This window comes from Lissotriton vulgaris, chromosome 12, assembly GCF_964263255.1.
Source record: "Lissotriton vulgaris chromosome 12, aLisVul1.2, whole genome shotgun sequence".
NCBI lineage: Eukaryota > Metazoa > Chordata > Amphibia > Caudata > Salamandridae > Lissotriton > Lissotriton vulgaris.
This window is the reverse complement of record NC_141700.1, coordinates 392,290,032-392,308,280: the sequence shown is the minus strand read 5'-3', so window position 1 is coordinate 392,308,280 and position 18,249 is coordinate 392,290,032. Positions and strand designations below refer to the sequence as shown.

General features: G+C 52.0%; 1 protein-coding gene across 7 annotated transcripts in view; it reads right to left on the bottom strand.

Moving 5' to 3' along the window:
• CYLD (CYLD lysine 63 deubiquitinase) overlaps positions 1–18,249 on the bottom strand; it is a 516,546-nt gene that overhangs the window by 277,138 nt on the left and 221,159 nt on the right. For all 7 annotated transcript variants that reach the window (XM_086945164.1, XM_086945166.1, XM_086945167.1 and 4 more), the window contains exon 6: positions 210–320. In XM_086945164.1, coding sequence (XP_086801290.1) covers positions 210–320 — 111 coding nt within the window. The remainder of the gene's footprint in view (positions 1–209; positions 321–18,249) is intronic.

Sequence of the window (18,249 nt, the reverse complement as noted above, 5' to 3'; positions counted from 1 at the left end):
ATTAGTAACTTCCCACTATGTAATAAAGACATCCTTGGTATGAAAACAGCGTGTAAAGGTGAATCTTTGCAATAAAGTGGCAGCATTAAAAGACTGCAAAATGTTAATCATTACACTGACCAAGTAAATTAAAGTCCTCAAGATTTTATTAAATCCACTATGCATGTTAAATGTAATATTACAGCTATGAATTTTAAAAAAATGGCTACCTTCGTCAATGTACCAAGGACTTTTTGACTTGGGTTGAGAATCACTCGATGTCCCATTCAAGGTGTAAAAATATTCTGATCTGCTCCGCCTTCCAAGCTCAGGGGTTGTTGCTGTGAATAAAAATGTTGTTAGTTCAGAACTAAATATTTTAAACATTCAATCAAGTTGAAATCTATACATTGGTGGGCAAGTCCTATTAAGCAAGGAGCTTGCACAATTTTAAAAGCGAACTTAAAAAAAAGTTGATGACTCTTGCCAGCAGCTATTGTTTTTTTTTTTTTACCTTAGCTGGTCCAAGACAGAAACAATTTTCTTCTCTGCATCACATGCGTGTTCCGCTTGTAATCAGGCATTCTATATCATTTCTTCGCTGAACCAATCTCCTAATGTGTAATATAGTCTTTTACTGACATACAACAAGTGAAACATATAAACATCTCCCTTTTATAATCTACTGAGCTTACACTACAAACTCCGGTTTTCGCTGTCTTCACTGCTGATGTTTTCTTTACATTCTTCGTAAATACTCACCTCACCCTTCCTCGATTTCTCACTTTGCTGTTCTTTTGCTTTGGTCTTGGTATATTACACTCACATAAACCACTCGCACACCGCAATTATGTTCATTACTATTTGTTTAAAATTTCAGTTTAATTTTCAGGGATTAGCTTTTGAGAGCATACTTGTTTTTTCATACATTTCGAAATATTTTATTTCATTTCAAAACTGAAAACAAAACAAAGCTGTACAGGGATTTTAAAAAGTTAAAACGCAACATAATGACATCAGATAGAAAATAAGTATATCTTCTCATGCAAAGATATTCTACATACCTAACAAAACATTGCGACAATCATTAACTTACAGACTATATTGAGGAAAGCAATGCAAGCCTGATAGTTATGATGTGACGTTGTACTTGTGAGGGTGTAACATTTAAGCCAATATTAGCTGATTTTTTTTGTTAGATATATGTTTATGTGCTGTAATAAAGAATATAACACATAATAAACAACCAAACCAAACTAGAATAAACAAGCATTGGCAAATTAAATGAAATCAAATGTGTAGAGAACACTAAACCCAAAGGTGTTTAGGCACTGAGCCAGAAAAAAAGATAAAAATAGATCAAAGAAGAACTAAGAGTGATACCTATCAAAAGAAAAGCCCTGTTTTAAGTCGTTTTTTAAACAAACAAAACAAGCATTGGCATAGCCAATAGGTCTCGCTTTTGGGACCTTATAAGTGTTTAGCCATGCAACTGTTGATGTTGTTGCACCAAGGATATTGTGCTGCATTACTAAATACTTATAAGGTCCCAAAAGCGAGACCTATTGGCTATGCCAATGCTTCTTTTAGGAGTTGAGAGTGACATCCTAGAGACGGCTGCGCCTTGGCACTTGTTATCTAGTGGGTGTCAATCATATGGAACTGTCTCAAAGATGTGTGACATCCTAAACAACTATAGCTTAGCACTTATCTATTGGATGTCAATCAAAACCTCATGGTGAAAACATCCATAATTCACGGAGATCCACCTTTCATTCTAAGTATCATGTGTTTCCCCCTTTGCGATGTGGACACCGTCGAGCCAAACATTCACCCCTGTATGATATTCATGAGCTATATCCAATAAAGAACAGCTTTCAACTCAAGTCTCGGTTAAACCATGACATAAGGGACCGAGGGTCCGCCGCTGTTATAGGGTGTAATGTTTACACTGTTCGAGTGCCTCTGATTTCTCAGATTTGGGGCTAATCAGTGCACTTCCAGCTCAGTGACAAATACTTGTGAACAGCCTGCCAATGGTGCAGGCAGAGTTCACGGAGATACAAAGTGGGGCGGGGCTTCGTGATGAGATACAGTGATATTCGATAAAGCGACTGATGACAGGTCAGTGACAAATGCTTCTGTGGCGCAGTAGGGGGGGCATCTACCTGCTGCCAGTGACACTGCGCCCAGTACTGCGGCAGTAGTGCTTAGTGAAGCAATTTGTGGATCAGGAGCAGCACAACTGGGAGAGACGAAGGAGCTATGTGATGTGCAGTGGTACAAACACTTGGCAAGGCAAACAGGAAGTATATAAGTAAGCAGTAAGTGAGAAACGAGAGAGATGTGCAGTGATGAGGGAAGTGGATTGTGGAGGTGAGGTATAGTCACTGAGGTGGCACAGAGCAGAGTAACAAATAGAAACTGTCAGTGGAACAGGAAGAGGAACGGTGTGATGGTTGATAGGTGTAGAGGCATTGGGGCGGTAAAGTGGAAAGATGAGTGGTAGTGTGAGCAACGAGCGGTCCAGTGTGAAAGGGAGGGATAGATGGCTGGGAGAAGGAAGCACAATTCCGCCGAGCTGAAGTCAGGAAGCATATCCCTGTCATTTGCTAGAAATAAGGCTGTGGAGGTAGTCGAAGCCTCATTACAGGGCCCTTGCATCCTTCCTGAAGAACATCAAACCGGGAAACGTGTCCAACAAGACGAACAATTCTTATTGCCGTAAATAGCCAAAGAGAAAGAGATCACTGCAGTTTTCTTCAGAAAGCTTAGCTTTCATATTTGATGCCATGAAAATGGGAAAGCAGCTTTCAGAAGCTTTTTTATGACAGAGGATTCACTTTCTTCAAAGTGTAGGAGATGACAGAGTGGCAGAAGCTGCAGGATAGAGTGCAAGATCGTGCAGTACCACAGACAAAGGGAACAAGCATTGGCTGGGCGGCCGTAAAAGTAACCCAGCGCGGCCGTGAAAGTGGTCGCGATCACGGTGAAAGCGAAAGTGATCGCGATGACGCGCTCTTTGCTAAGCACGCGAGGGATGGACGCGCAGCATTGGAGGCGCAGCGAGGCGCGCACGCTTGTGCGCGTAACAGCAAGCTGGTGGCCGGAAAACGTCTGTGGATAGCACTTTGAAAATCAGCTTACTAAATGTCTCGCCATACAGCGCATGCGCTGGCTTAGGCTAGACCTAAAAAGGAAGCTGCTTCTGAGTTGTGAGCAGGCGGAACAACCAACTGTTCAGGCAAGCAGATTTGTAGAAGCAAATTAGAACCCAATGTGTGGTATACAAATAATAGCAAACCAATTAACATAACAAACTGAGTATACACCTGCTTTGTTTTTTTTCAACTATGATGTGGCAGCTGCAAGAACGATTTGAATGTTCTTAAAGTAATTTACTGAGTTAAAAGGTTAGCTCTAAATATACCGGAACACTCACAAAAGCACCATGGGGAGCTTCAATTTCCAAGTAACTAGCGGCAAATTGATAACTGAATAAAACACCTTTTATCAGCTTTTCATCTGCGCGCCGTGGTTTCTGTGTCCTGTTCTTCATGGCAGCTGATCCGAAGCCGCTCACAGGGAAGAATTGCAGACATCAGTATGCGTCTTGTAGTCTACTGGATCAATTTTCTAGTATCAGTGCCTAATCCTATGAAATGTATGCAGTAATGTAGTGATTAAGTGTCATGGAAAAAAGACATATGATGTTTTGAGAGAATAAGAGGGTATTATTAATAGAGGTTTGCAGTGTACCCCCTTCTGCTGGAAGCAGTCAGAGACCCAAATGAACACCCCTGTCAGCACAACATACTGTCTTATAACTAAAGATACCTTGACTTTCAGTGTATACTATTGCTCAAGTAGAATATAATAATAGGTGTAAGCTACATACAATGGGACACCAGAGCACTAGCTGTGAGTAGGAACAGGCTCATAAGACACTGTGGGTGGCAACAAAGAATGGTGTGGTAATGCCTGCATGTACCTACAAAAGAATGTGGCCCTTGTTTATTATAACTTTTCAACATGCTGCACAGCAGCCACGCTTCTCTACTACATAGCTTAAAAACAAAGGCCAAGCCAAAACATCTGGCTAAGCACTTATAAGGTCCCAAAGGCAAGACCTATTGGCTATGCCAATGCTTGTTTAAACTTTCAGCCGTTTTGTACAGCAGCTGGCATGGATGGCTGCAGCATCATAGCTGCGCTGCTGTGTAACATGGCTAAAAAATATCAACAGAGCTTATAGAGCTCGCATCAGCAACACATATTGACTGTACCAATGCTCCGCCCCCCCCCCCCCCCCCAAATATACAATAGGTCGTCATGCAACAGTCCATGTACGCTGCCTCGGGTTTGACTAAATGGAGATATTGGACTTCAATTGAACTTTCGAATTTTACATATATGTATTTGTTTAGTGATGCGTCAACAATACAGATTTTGGGGCATGACTGCCACCAAGATGGCCACACACTTGTGAGGCTACGGCCCGGCAGCCTCTCTTCTGCTGCTCACCACTGCCGAAACCCGCATCCCACAATATGAAGACTCGGCTGAGATAGCGGAGGATCTAAAACCTTTGGTGCTGATGTCCAGCGGCAAATCCCGATGCGGATTTCGAGGGGGAGGGCTGGGGAGGTAAACTCGCATGACCTGCAAGTCTTGGAGGCCCAGCGGCAATAGGGGCCGCGGGCGAGCCTAAGGCAGAGGATCGCAGCGCTTCCTCCCCTCCCCCCTCCGTGCTATATGAGCGGGCGATCCCATTTCGCACTCCCTGTGGGGCACATTAAGAGCTGCTGCAGCCCGTAAGGGAGGCACGAGCAGCAAAGGATTGAACCTAGTCTGGATATGTAGAGCACCAGATATGGGCCGGACAGACAAAGTTGCTGAGGCGTGTTTCCTGCGGGCGCGATCAGCTGTGGAAGTCCTCTGCGCGCCTTGAGTCGGCGATGAGAGGCAGGAGTGAGTGATTTATCAGCCCGGCATATCCCCTGTGTGTGTGCGCCACTGCGCTGTCTAGTACGATAGAGACCGCCATTAGGACCTGGGCACTCTGCAACAATCTTCTACATATGTGGGCCCCAGGGCAGGGAAGTAACATATGGCAGTATATGACCATCTGTTGTAAACCTGTGGGCCCGGCACCCTGCTCTGTGCCCTATATATTTTACCCATGCACCACCTGCTTCTTCTACGAGCCACTCTCCAAGCAGGACTAAAATGCCCCTACATTGCATGGAATTCTGACCACCATTTGGGAGGCGCCTCCCGTGCATAAGGAAACCTGGGTCGGCGGCCTAGTCTCCCGTTTCCTATCTGAAACTGGGAGGAGGAGCACGGAGCACATCACCATTTCCACTGCTGGAGCACTACTACATTGGGATTCCATCATGGGCCGCACTGACCCGAACCAGAGAAGGCTTACATTTGACCGTATCAGCCCTACCGGGAGCTGTTGCTCCCAGTCCAACTCTGAGGACGCCACCAATCGAGACGCTACAGGGAGTCCCCCTTTGTGACATTGCTGCCGGCATCGCTGAATTGCGGGCTGGCTTTGGCGCCATGGAGGCATGCTTCGATACCTTAGCAGGCCGCATGGACAAGATGGGCGTGCAAATGGACAGACGGGAGCCTGGATTGATACCGTGGAAGAAAGACCCTCCATCATAGAAGATAACACTGCCACAATGCAAAAACGCTAGGAGAAAATGGAGCGGATACTAAAGCAGGTGGTGATCAAGAATGAAGACTCGGAGGAGCGCCATCTAAGGAATAACATTCTTATCTCTGGCATTGAGGAGACAACGAACATGGGCAACCCATGTGGACTTTGTGGGGCAACTCTTAATAACGGTCTTTGATCGCTCTAGCTTCTTGGCGAGCTTTGCAGTGGAACGGGCAAATCAATCCTTGTGCCAGCAGCCTTCGAGGGCCCTCCACCACAATACATCTCTGTCATCTCACCTATAGAGATAGACACACCGTGCTCAGGATGGTGCGGTAGAAGGGGTCTTTGAAAGACCAGGGCTCAAAGCTCTCATTGTTCTCAGACTTTACTCCAACTGTACAAAGAAGTTAGAAAGAAATACATCAACGTCAGAAACGCACTCCTTAAGTTGGGTGTGGGGTACTCCATGCTCTACCCGACTCATCTGCCGGTGAAGTACCGGGGACGCGTACAAATTCTGGCTATACCAGCGGTGGAGGAGGCCTTTTTCAAATTTGTTAGCGCTGGATCACCAGGGGCGGGCCGTTCGACCCCGGACTGTGACGGGACGGGGAAGGGAGAGCCTGTCTTGGAACTCCCGAGATGTCTCTACATGAAATCCCTGTTCTTAACCAGAGAAGTGGGAACTGACAAAGCTAGGGCAGATTTGTAAGAAACAGCTGATTATGACAATGGCACTCATTCCACAATGCAATACAGCACATCAGTAACTGCATTAAAATAGAGTATATTACTGTTCTTATGAGACTGCAGTTGACTGAGTAGTCGCCACACCTTCATGGTGCTCACCAACCTTTATTTCTTGGGGTTTCGTTTTTGTTTCTTGCACTGGTTAAATGGGATCCGCCGGATGTCTCTAAATCTGGTGTGGGTGGAATATTGTTGGGGGCTTTCTTTGTGGGGGTTGAATTGTTTTTTATGACACTGCACGTCGTTTATATATGCATGATACTCACAAGACCACACATTAAATAGGCTTAACGCTTGAGCAGCCCCTTCTCATCTCTGTTGCACAGCATGGCTAACATAGTAGCTGTGTCTACCATTTCGTGGGATATACGTGGTATTAATAACCCTCACAAGGGGAAACAAGTATTGTCCTACCCTAATAGGCACTTCATCAAAGTCTTCCTTCAAGAAACACTCCCACCTCCTGAGCAGGTATTTGCCAAAAATTGGGGCACACACCGCTATTTCTCCTGCTAAAGCTCATACTCATGAGGCACCTGTATCCTGATCTATTGGACAGTGCCCTTTATATGTCACTCTTACCACTCTGACCCAGGAGGTCGAAACCTGGTGGCGCAAGGAACACTTGGGGTTAAAAGTATGTTACTGGTAAACGTCTACGCCCCAAATATCGATGACCCAGATTTCTTTTGAGATCTCTACACCGGACTACACAGTTATGAGGCAGACCATCTACTTATAGGCGATGACCTCAACATGCCACACTGCCTGCAAATCGACACCACCAGTTTGCATCCTTCAGATAAAACATGAGCCAGGGAGATATTTTGGCATATCACTGACACCTATACACTGCGTGACGTGTGGATGACATGATCACCCCACTGATCCCGGTTTCACATTCTATTTGGCACCACACGCGGTTTGGTCAAGGTTGGATTATTGGTTTATGTCAGCTGCTGCATACATCTGGGTGTCTGAGATCACCGTACTCTCGTGAACACTTTCGGACCAAAACCGTGTCCTCTTGACGCTTCTGGTGCAGCATGGCTGTGGCCTTGAACACTGTTGGAGGTTCCATGGCGAGGCACTGCGGGACCAGTGAGCTATAAAGCTCTGTCCTTGAGTACTTTAAGATAAACACTGGAACGGTGTCTATGCAGGCCACGTCATGGGAGGCCTTTAAGGTGTACATTAGGGGAGTGTGCATCTCCAAGCAGGTCGGGATCATGCAGGATATCTGCACACATCTGGGCTTGGTGGTGAGAGAGATACGGGATTGGAGCTTAAATCAATAGGACCACTGGTTGCATAGGCAGGAGGAGCTCCTGGCTGAATACTGAGACCTTGCAGAGAGGGAAACGGGGTAAATATGCCCAGGCATGCCGCTATGGAGATGGGGAGAGACCCTTGCACATCTGCTGCTCCCCAATATATCACAGAACTACGTGGCTGAGCTCTGAACTGAGGGCGGGGAGACTATAACGGGCGGGGACTGAATCATGGCTAGCTTTTAGGCATGCTACCAGAACCTATACACCTCTCATAACCCTCATGACCCGGATGCAATATCTTCATATCTCGCAGAGGTTGCGAAGGAATGGCTTCCGGATGGACCTAGGCAATTTATGTGAGAACTGCTAATCTTGGAGGAAGTGACTCAGACCATCGATGTCCTAGATGGAACTAGGGCCCCTGGCCTTGATCGACTGACAGGGGCCTTCTATAAAACCTTCAAACAGCAGCTCGCTCCACACCTTTTGGCTTTATACAACGAGGCTACAGAGACTGGCATCCTACACCCTACACTTCATGAGGCAGTACTGACACTGCTGTTGAAACTGGTTAAGGACCCTAGACACTGTACTTCATATCGCTCCCTATCATTACTTAACTTAGATAATAAAATCTTGGCAAAGGCACTGGTGACCCGATTGGCATTGCTAATGGAGCAGCTTATCTCATCAGACAATCTGGGGTTGTTCCGAACGCACAAGTTACTACTTGTGTAACGATATATCTGTAAGAGACATTAGTTAGTGATAGATTCCTTACCTTAGAATATCCCCAGGCGTCAGACTGGATCCGGAAAGTTTTGCGTAGCAATACCCTTGCGCGCTGGTAGGCGTCGTCTGCGGCTCCGCGTCCGTCGTCGGCGTCGTGAGCGCCGGGATGACGTCGTCGGAGTATTTAGACGGCGCCCATGCGCGCTGACGTCAGTTCTGATAACACAGCTTTTCCGCGCCAGATACGCAGAGCCATGATAGAACTAACACTGGTGCCATGAAACTAGGGCCCTGAAAGGGGATGACCTTAACCCTAAATATCGGTTCGCAGAACGGGGAGGATGGGTGGGCGGTAAGGAATCTATCACTAACTAATGTCTCTTACAGATATATCGTTACACAAGTAGTAACTTGTGCATCTGAAAGAGACACGTTAGTGATAGATTCCTTACCTTAGAATAGATACCCCAGCAATACCAACCCCGGTGGTGGGTCTGCGAACCAATATCACACCAGAAAGTCCTGGAGGACGGAACGGCCAAAGAAGCCATCCCTCCGGACTTGACTGTCCAGGCAGTAGTGTCTTGCGAACGTGTGCAGCGAGGCCCACGTGGCTGCCTGACAGATGTCCAGCAGGGGGACACCGCGGCCCAGGGCAGTTGTCGTCGCCGTGGCCCGAGTGGAGTGAGCCCGCAATCCAGCCGGGGGCTCTTTCCTCGCCATGGAGTAACATGCTTGGATACACAAGATGATCCACCTGGAGATGGTCCTCTTGTGAACAGCCTTTCCCTTCTTCGCGCCCACGTAACCAACGAAGAGTTGGTCATCCACCCGGAATTGGCGTGTGCGATCTAGGTAGTAGGAGAGCGCACGTTTTGGATCCAGACGGTGGAGCCTCTCCTCCTCTTTCGAGGGAAGCGGAGGCGGAAAGAAGGTGGGCAAAGTGATGGACTGCCCGATGTGGAAGGCCGTGACAACCTTGGGCAGAAAGGAAGGTCGCGTACGCAACACCACCTTATCAGGATGAACAGACAGGAAAGGTGGAGAAGACGAAAGAGCCTGGAGCTCACTCACCCTCCTGGCAGAGGTGATGGCAACCAGGAAGGCCGTCTTCAGAGTAAGGAGACGAAGAGGACAGTTATGGAGCGGCTCAAAGGGAGCGCACATCAGATAGGTGAGAACCAGATTCAAGTCCCACTGGGGCATCACGAAGGGAACAGGAGGAAACATGTGCGTGATGCCCTTCAGAAATCTACTCACAATAGGGGACTTGAACAAAGAAGGCTGATCTGGTAGCCTCAAGAAGGCTGAAAGAGCAGAAAGGTACCCTTTAAGGGTGCCCAGAGCAGAGCCCTGCCGGGCAAGGGAAAGAAGAAAGAGCAGCACTTCCGAAAGGGGTGCAGAGAGGGGATCCACAGCCTTTGCTGCGCACCATGCCACAAATTTGTTCCACCGGCAGGCGTATACCGATTTAGTGGAGGGACGCCTGGCTGCCAGAATGATGTCACAGACTTCGGGAGGCAAGTCAAATGGCCTCAACTGCCGCCGCTCAATCTCCAAGCTTGAAGGTGGAGACTGGACAGGTTCGGGTGCAGGACCGTCCCCTGCTGCTGCGACAGAAGGTCCTCCCGAAGAGGCAGACGAATCGGGGGATCGACTGACATGCTGAGTAGCTCGGGATACCAGTATCTTCGTGCCCAGTCCGGAGCCACAAGGATGACCTGGGCCCGGTCGCGCCTGATCTTCTTCAGCACTCTGGGCAGAAGTGGTATAGGCGGAAAGGCGTACAACAGACCGCAGCTCCACTCGCGACGAAAAGCGTCTCCGAGCGAGTGCCGCCTTGGAAACTCCAACGCGCAGAACTGCTGACATTGCGCGTTCTCTTCTGTGGCGAATAGATCTAACCAAGGCTCTCCCCACTGTCGAAAGAGACCTTGCGCCACGTCCGAGTTCAGACGCCATTCGTGATCCATCATGCACCGGCGGCTGAGTTCGTCCGCCCTGGCATTCAGAGATCCTGCCAGGTGTTGAACCACCAGGGTCACGCCCTGATGTTCCAGCCACTGCCAGAGGCGCAGAGCCTCCTGGCAAAGGGTCCACGACCCCACACCGCCCTGTTTGTTGCAGTACCACATGGCGGTGGTGTTGTCGGTGAACACTTGCACCACGCTCCCCCTGACAGAGGGGAGGAATGCCTTCAGTGCAAGACGAATCGCCCGCAGCTCCAGAAGGTTGATGTGGAGCCGGGACTCCGCCGGAGACCAGAGGCCTCTGATCTCCGCCTCTCCCATGTGGCCCCCCCCAGCCCTGGAGGGACGCGTCCGTCACAACTACGTGCTCCGGCTGGGGTAGGGAGAGGGGTCTGCCACTGACCCATTCGCGGTCCGTGAGCCACCACTGCAGTTGTTTCGCAGTGCCCTCCGAGATCAGGACATGATCGGACAGGTTGCCCTGATGCTGGGCCCACTGAAACTTCAGGTCCCACTGCAGAGCCCGCATCCGCCACCTGGCGTGACGCACCAGAAGGATGCAGGAGGCCATCAGTCCCAGAAGCCGCAGCGTCAACCTGACCGAGACCCGGGATAACGGTCTGAAGACAGGAATCAGAGCCTGAATATCCCGGACCCGCTGCTCGGGTGGGTAAACCCGAAACTGCGCCGAGTCGAGAACCGCTCCGATGAAAAGGAGCTTCTGAGAGGGACACAGGTGTGACTTCGGCACATTGATGGAGAACCCCAGCAAGTGCAGGAGGTCGGCCGTAGTCTGGAGGTGGCTGACGACTGTCTGGGGCGAGCCCGCCTTCAACAACCAGTCGTCGAGGTAGGGGAAGACTGATACCCCCTGCCTGCGCAGATGGGCTGCGACCACCGCCATCACCTTCGTGAACACCCGTGGGGCGCTGGTAAGGCCGAAGGGGAGCACGGTAAACTGAAAGTGCTCTAGGCCTACCGTGAACCGTAGGTAACGCCGGTGGGCCGGCAGGACGGGGATGTGGAAATAGGCGTCCTGCAAGTCCAACGCTACCATCCAGTCTCCTGGGTCCAGGGCAGCCAGGACCTGAGCCAAAGTGAGCATCTTGAACTTCTCCGTCCGGAGGAAGCCGTTGACGTTCCGCAGATCCAAGATAGGGCGTAGGCCCCCTTTGCCCTTCTTGGGTACCAGAAAGTAGTGGGAGTAGCAACCACGTCCTACTTCTGGCCCAGGAACGCGCTCGATGGCCCTCTTGGCCAAGAGGGCCGAAACCTCCTCTTGCAGAAGTTGCAAGTGATCCCCCGACACACGGTGGTATTGAGGTGGCATGGATGGAGGGGAAGACTCGAAGGGGAGGGAGAAACCCCTTCGGACAATTTGCAGCACCCACCTGTCCGAAGTGACTGTATGCCAGTGGGAGAGGTGATGGCGAACCCTGCCTCCCACAGGCGTCACATGGGCCTGAAAACTCGGACTAGGAAGGTTTTGAGGCGGGGGCTGCTGAGGGAGGTGTGGACTGGCCTCGCCGTTGGCCCCGACCACCGCCACGGCGGTTCCCACGGCCGCCACCGCGTTGCTGAGTATTCTGCGGTGCGTGGCTGACGGTCCGTGGTGGGGCGCCCCTTCCGTGGCCACGAAAGGAGCGAAAGGCACCCGATTGCTGGCGTGGGGCCGTAAGGCCCAAGGACTTGGCCGTGGCCCTGGAGTCCTTGAAACGTTCCAGCGCATGGTCTGCCTTGTCGCCGAAGAGGCGACGGCCATCAAACGGCATGTCCAGGAGGGTGGCCTGGACATCGGCCGAGAAGTTGGCGGACCTCAACCAGGCGTGGCGTCGAACCGCCACCGTCGTTGCCATCGCCCTGCCCAGTGAGTCCGTGGTATCCAGCCCACACCGGATAGAGAAACGTGCCGCATCTCGGCCGTCCGCAAGGGTTTGGCTGAGTTTAGCCCTGACCTCCTCAGGGCATTGTGGCAGCACCTCCGCAACCGTGTCCCACAGGGTGTGGGTGTAGCGGCCCAAGAGACAGTTGGTATTCACAGACCGTAGCCCTAGGCTCACAGACGAGAAGGCCTTCTTCCCGAACTGCTCATATCTCTTGGATTCCCTGTCGGGCGGGGCCGACGGGAATGCGGATTGGGAGGTAGAGGCCTGGATGACCAGGCTCTCGGGGGTGGGATGGGTGGACAAAAAGCATGGGTCGCCCGGCGCCGGGCGGTAGCGTCTGGCCACGTTCCTGTCCACAGGGGGGCCTGTGGCGGGCTTGGACCAAGTGCCCAGCAGAACGTCACACAAGGCCTCATTGAACGGCAGAAGGGGCTCCGTGGAACCGGACTGCTGTTTGAGGACCTCAGTGAGGAGATTAGTCCTCACGGCCGCGACGGGGAGCTGAAGGTTTAAGGCCTTAGCTGCCTTCGTCAACACTACGCTGTAAGCAGAACCCGCCTCCGAAGCCACAGTCGGGGGCGACGTAAATCCAGTGTCTGGCGAGGTGTCAATACCACTGGCCTCCCCAAGCTCATATGTCCAGTCCTGATGCGACTGGCAATCACGTGCCAGAGGGTCCTCGGACTCCTCCCATTGCTCCTCGTCACCTGGCTCCTGGAGACCAGGATTAACAGCCAGGGCCTCCTCGTGGAGATAGAATTCTCCGAAGGCCGACGGAATCGGCGCCCAGCGGCGCCCCTCCGACACCTGAGTAGGACCGTAGGAAGCATTGGGGTCGGCAACCACATCGGCTGCCGAGGACGACACCTGAAGGGACGGCGCCGGCGAGGTCGTAAGGTCGACCGGCGAGGTCCCGGATCCGGAGCCGGATCCAGCGAGGTCGCGCGGCGCCGGGACCGAAGTCGCCAGCGGCGCCGGGCCCGAAGCACCCGACGGCGTCGGGGCCGAAGCGCCCGACCCGGAAGGACCTCCAGACGGAACCGATCGGCCCGAAGGCGCCACGGGAACCGACTGAGGAGGGAGGGCCCTCATGGCCATGAGGTACCTCTCGACCTCCTCCTGCGACGCGCCGTGCCCAGGGACCCGAAGGTGTGGGGCAGGCGGCGACGCCTGCGACTCCCGCGGAGCCGCGTGGGCGGTGTCGCCCGAGTCCCCGGCCGCATCGAGCGAGCGTCGGGGCGGGTCGGAGGATCGATGGTGTCGCTCCGACCTCTCATGCCTCTTACCTGAGGACTTGGAACCAGACGATCGGTGTCCACTCCCGGAACGTCGATGACTCCGACCTCGCGACCTGTCCCTCGACCTCCCGTGGGACCGGGACCGGGACCTGGAGCGGCGCGGGGCCGAGTGCCTCAGCTCGAGACGCTTGCGGGACCGCTCCCGCCTAGCCTTCGACGTCAGAGCCCGGCAGTCGACGCAAGTCCGATCGTCGTGGTCGAGGCCTAAGCACTTCAGGCACCGGCGATGGGGGTCCGTGACCGACATGAGCCGGCCGCACTTCGAGCAAGGCTTGAACCCGGGCATCCCTGGCACCGATAGTCGGGAATCGACTAAAGAAAGGATCAAAAAGATCAAAAAGTTTTCAGTCAAAAAGTGACTGGGGGTAGAGCTTCTTCCGGATCTGCGCTAGCTGGCGCGGAAAAAAGAAGAACTGACGTCAGCGCGCATGGGCGCCGTCTAAATACTCCGACGACGTCATCCCGGCGCTCACGACGCCGACGACGGACGCGGAGCCGCAGACGACGCCTACCAGCGCGCAGGGGTATTGCTACGCAAAACTTTCCGGATCCAGTCTGACGCCTGGGGATATTCTAAGGTAAGGAATCTATCACTAACGTGTCTCTTTCAGATAGGTCCACCTCACTCAACCTCAGAACAGTCTTCGCAGTACTCAACAATATCTCCCCTGCGGCAGTGGCCCTGTTGGATGCAGAAAAGGCCTATGACTCTCTTGAGTGGGCTTTCCTTCGGGCTTTCATAGGTAAAGTCGGTATTCCCTCCCCCATTTATCGCATTGGTGAGGCTCCTATACTCTAGCCCAGTGACCCAGTTACAAGTAAATGGTGCCTTGTCAGATGCCTTCCCGACCCTAGATGACACTAGATAGGGATGTCTGTAGGCCCGCCTCTCCTATTCATTATAGCAATGAATCTATTGGTCAGGGCGTTACAAGAGTCTCATCTGCATCGTGGATTACAGCTTACGCATGGCGCTCTTTTTTGTCATTATAGGCAGACGACATCCTATTATTTATCCGGAACCCACACCTCAACCTATGCAGGAGATAGCAAGATTTCGGGAGCTTTCTGGCCTTCGCGTAAACTGGGCTAAGTCCGAGCTGTTCTTACTGACTGGGGCGACCAACCCACCACCGGCAGAATTCCCTCTTAAGTGGGCCGTGGATGATACTAAGTACTTGGGCATAGAAATCCACAGAGATAAGGAATAAGTCATACAACAAAACTATGGCCCAGTACTAGCTGGTCTTGAGGTGCATGTTGACCGCTAGATTAGACTCCCCCTATCCATGGTGGGTCGAGTGGCTATAATAAAAAATGTAGTTCTGGGGGCGTGGCTTGCAGCCAATCAAGATGGCCGTAGCTTAGAGAAGCTCTGAGGGAGGCGTAGATTCCCCAGACTATCCGCTCATTTATCCTGCCTCAAACGGCATTCCTAGAGACAGTGGGGCATCGCCAAAGGTCCTTTCCAGGCGATAAAGACTGTCAGCGCACCGAGGAGTGCGGGGAAACGGAGCGGCCTAGCCACGTGGCCGCAGCCGGGGACTAGCCTGCAATTAAGGCACAGCGGGAGAGCACAAGACCCGGCGAACAACAATCCATTAGGCGGGGGCCTCGGAAGATACTACCAGCCAGAAGCGGGTGTCGCATATCTCCTTCAGACACCACCCGACAGCCACCTTGACTCCCCGATGCTAAGTACGGTGAGCGGAGCGCAGGGGACGCATATGGTGTCGGCTCCCGCCTGATTTAACGCGCAGCACGCCCCGGGGCAGGCTGAGGAAGGGGCGGCCGGAATAATAGACTGAAGCCAAATAACAAAAACGGAAGGGAAAACGAATAAAGAAGAGGCAGTTTTGTGCGTCCTGGTGTGAGGAGCCACCTGGGTGCCCAGAAGAAGCCGGGGCCTCCATTAGTATTAAGACCCGCCTGAGGCGACTAGAAGCCGGGGGTTGGAAGCGCACACCATTGCGGCCTCGTAGCGGAGGAAGGTTTTGGCGCCGGACTTTCAAAATGGACGTGGGGAGTGAATCAACGCCCGGGGTAGCACTGAGCAACGGCCTACAGACGTAGGAGGACAGACTTCTGCCCCAAGGGGACCCTACTGACTCTGCTCCCGGCAGCAGTACTGCTTTCTTGAACAACATTCCCCAGGCTGCGGTTTCGTATGAGCACGGGTACGCTGGTCGAAGATACCAAGAATTGAACTGGGGACGCTTGAGCTGGCAGGGTGCCCGTGGTGAATAAGTGCACCTTTGCTGTGCGGGCAGTGTTGGACCGGTGCCCCACTACCTACAAGTTTCTGGCGCGGCGGGAAAACCGACAGGCCGCGCGTGGAGTGAGGTCCTACGGCAGGTGGCGGCGACTACCAGCCAACGCTATATTATTCAGACAAGGATGGGGGGCAGAGGTCCACGCACGACCTCTCAGGTTAAGCTGGATAAATATGCATATGCAAGGGACTTTCCTGCTCTGCCGTAGCGCAACGAAGTATCGGACAAGGCACCAGAAGGGGAGGGAGGGGGTAAAGTGACGCTGGAAGAGATCATGACTGCTCTCACTAATGTGCAATCGACGGTAGGCTCCATTTCCACTGACGTCTCCTTCCTGAGGGCTGACTTTCAAAAGTTGACCGCCAGGGTAACGGAGGTGGAACACGTAACAAAATCCCTATCTAAAGACACGGCCACACTGCTTAAAAAAGTTAGCCAATTAGAAGCAGAAAATAGACTCATGGTGGCGAAGCTGGATGACCAGGAGGGGTGCTCTCGCCTCAATAAAGTCAGAATCACGGGCATTCCGGAAAGTGAGGGAGTCCAGCCATGGATCTCTATGTCGAGGACCTCATAAAAACTAGACTTCAACCCAGAGGACTCGCCACCTTTTTGTCAGTGGGAAGGCCAAACAGGGTGCCAGGGGGTAAACCCAAGCCTGGGGAGCCCCGCAGACTCGTCCTGGCCCGCATTTTTAACTTCTGCTACAGAGATGCTATACTGCAATCAGCAAGAGTGGCTCCGCCGCTACGCATTCAAAACTCGGTGGTGTCCTTTTTCCCAGATTACACGGCGGCAGTTACTAAGCCTCGCAGGAGCTTTCTTGAGGTGAAAAAAGAACTTAGACGCAGGGAACTACCTTACTCCATGTTGTTTCCGGTGAAACTCCGAGTAGTGGCAGATGGAAAAACCTGTTTTTTTTTTAAAAGCTGGAGGAGGCCCACGACTGGCTCGAAGGGTGGCGGTGAGTGGAGAGATCCAGACGGTCGGAGAGACGCCGGCAGCAGTGGAGGGAGGAAGATGACCCCATGGATCAAAGAAAAGAGCAGGAGGAAGACTGAGGTTCTGTAATTCTCGAGACTGACTCCATTTTATATTGTGCCACCATTTTGTGTTGCCCTCACGTAGGCCTGTGAAGTTATCCTGCGAATAAAGTGGCCTGGCCTTCTTAGTCCATGTATACATTAACTAAGGTTTCTTTTTGACTCTGAAATGAACTGTAAGAAACTGACCATTTCACCTGAACTGATCTCGCAAAGCCAACCCAATTTCCCTGATTGATCTTTGTCTGAGATTTCAATCAATGTTCAGGACATCGTTAACTTTTAGTTTCCTTGCACATGCCTTATCTTGTTCATCATCTGTTACTGTTTCTTTTTATGTTTCTTCATTACATGGGTTATGCTTTCAATTAAAGGTTTGTCCGGCTTTTGGAGGTTGAGTACATGACACCTCACCGCTATGTTCTTTGATCAATACGTCGCTCACATCCGGCGTAGTCCCACTGAAGTGGAAACAAGCCATGGTTCGTCCTATCCTTAAGAAACCTAACTTGGATGGTAGCAAGCCCGAAAGTTATCGGCCAATCTCACTCCTACCGTGGCCTGCTAAGGTGACTGAGGCGCATGTCAACGCGGTCCTCTCGGAACATCTACTTCATGCTGACGTCCTCGATGTGACGCAGAATGGGTTCAGGGCTGGTCACAGCACGGAGACGGCTCTGCTGTATATGGTGGAGCATCTTCGCTCCGTGCTCGATGCGGGGCAAACGGCGGCGCTGGTGCTATTAGACCTGAGCGCCGCCTTTGATACCGTATCGCACCCGATCCTTCTGCGTCGCTTAGAGGAGGTTGGTGTCATCGGCATTGCTCTCCAATGCTTCCGGTCCTTTTTAGCCAATCGGGCCTTTAGCGTGACCGTCCCGCCTTACCAGTCCAAATACCATCCGCTGGGCCTGGGGGTCCCCCAAGGCTCCTCGCTGAGTCCTACGTTGTTCAATCTATACGTAAGGCCGCTAGCTGAGGTTGTCAGGCAATGGGGTATGACAATGGTGTCATACGCCGATGACACCCAGCTAGCGGTTACGATCAGCGGGGATGCCGATGTCGATGCCCCCAGGTTCCAACAAGGACTGCGGGCGGTCGCCGGCTGGATGACGTCCAACTGTCTCCAGCTGAACGCTAGTAAGACCGAGGTCATGATTTTTGGCAAACAACCGGAACTTTGGGGAGAGAGATTGTGGCCAGGGGATCTGGGTCCTACTCCCATCCCAGTTGCCGAGCTTAAAAACCTCGGGGTCTGGCTGGACCCTTCCCTTACGTTTGCTTGTCATACCAAACGTACGGCGGCTTGTTGCTTTGGCATCCTGCGCGGGCTCCGTCCAGTGCTCAAGTTTTTTGATGCCCCCACT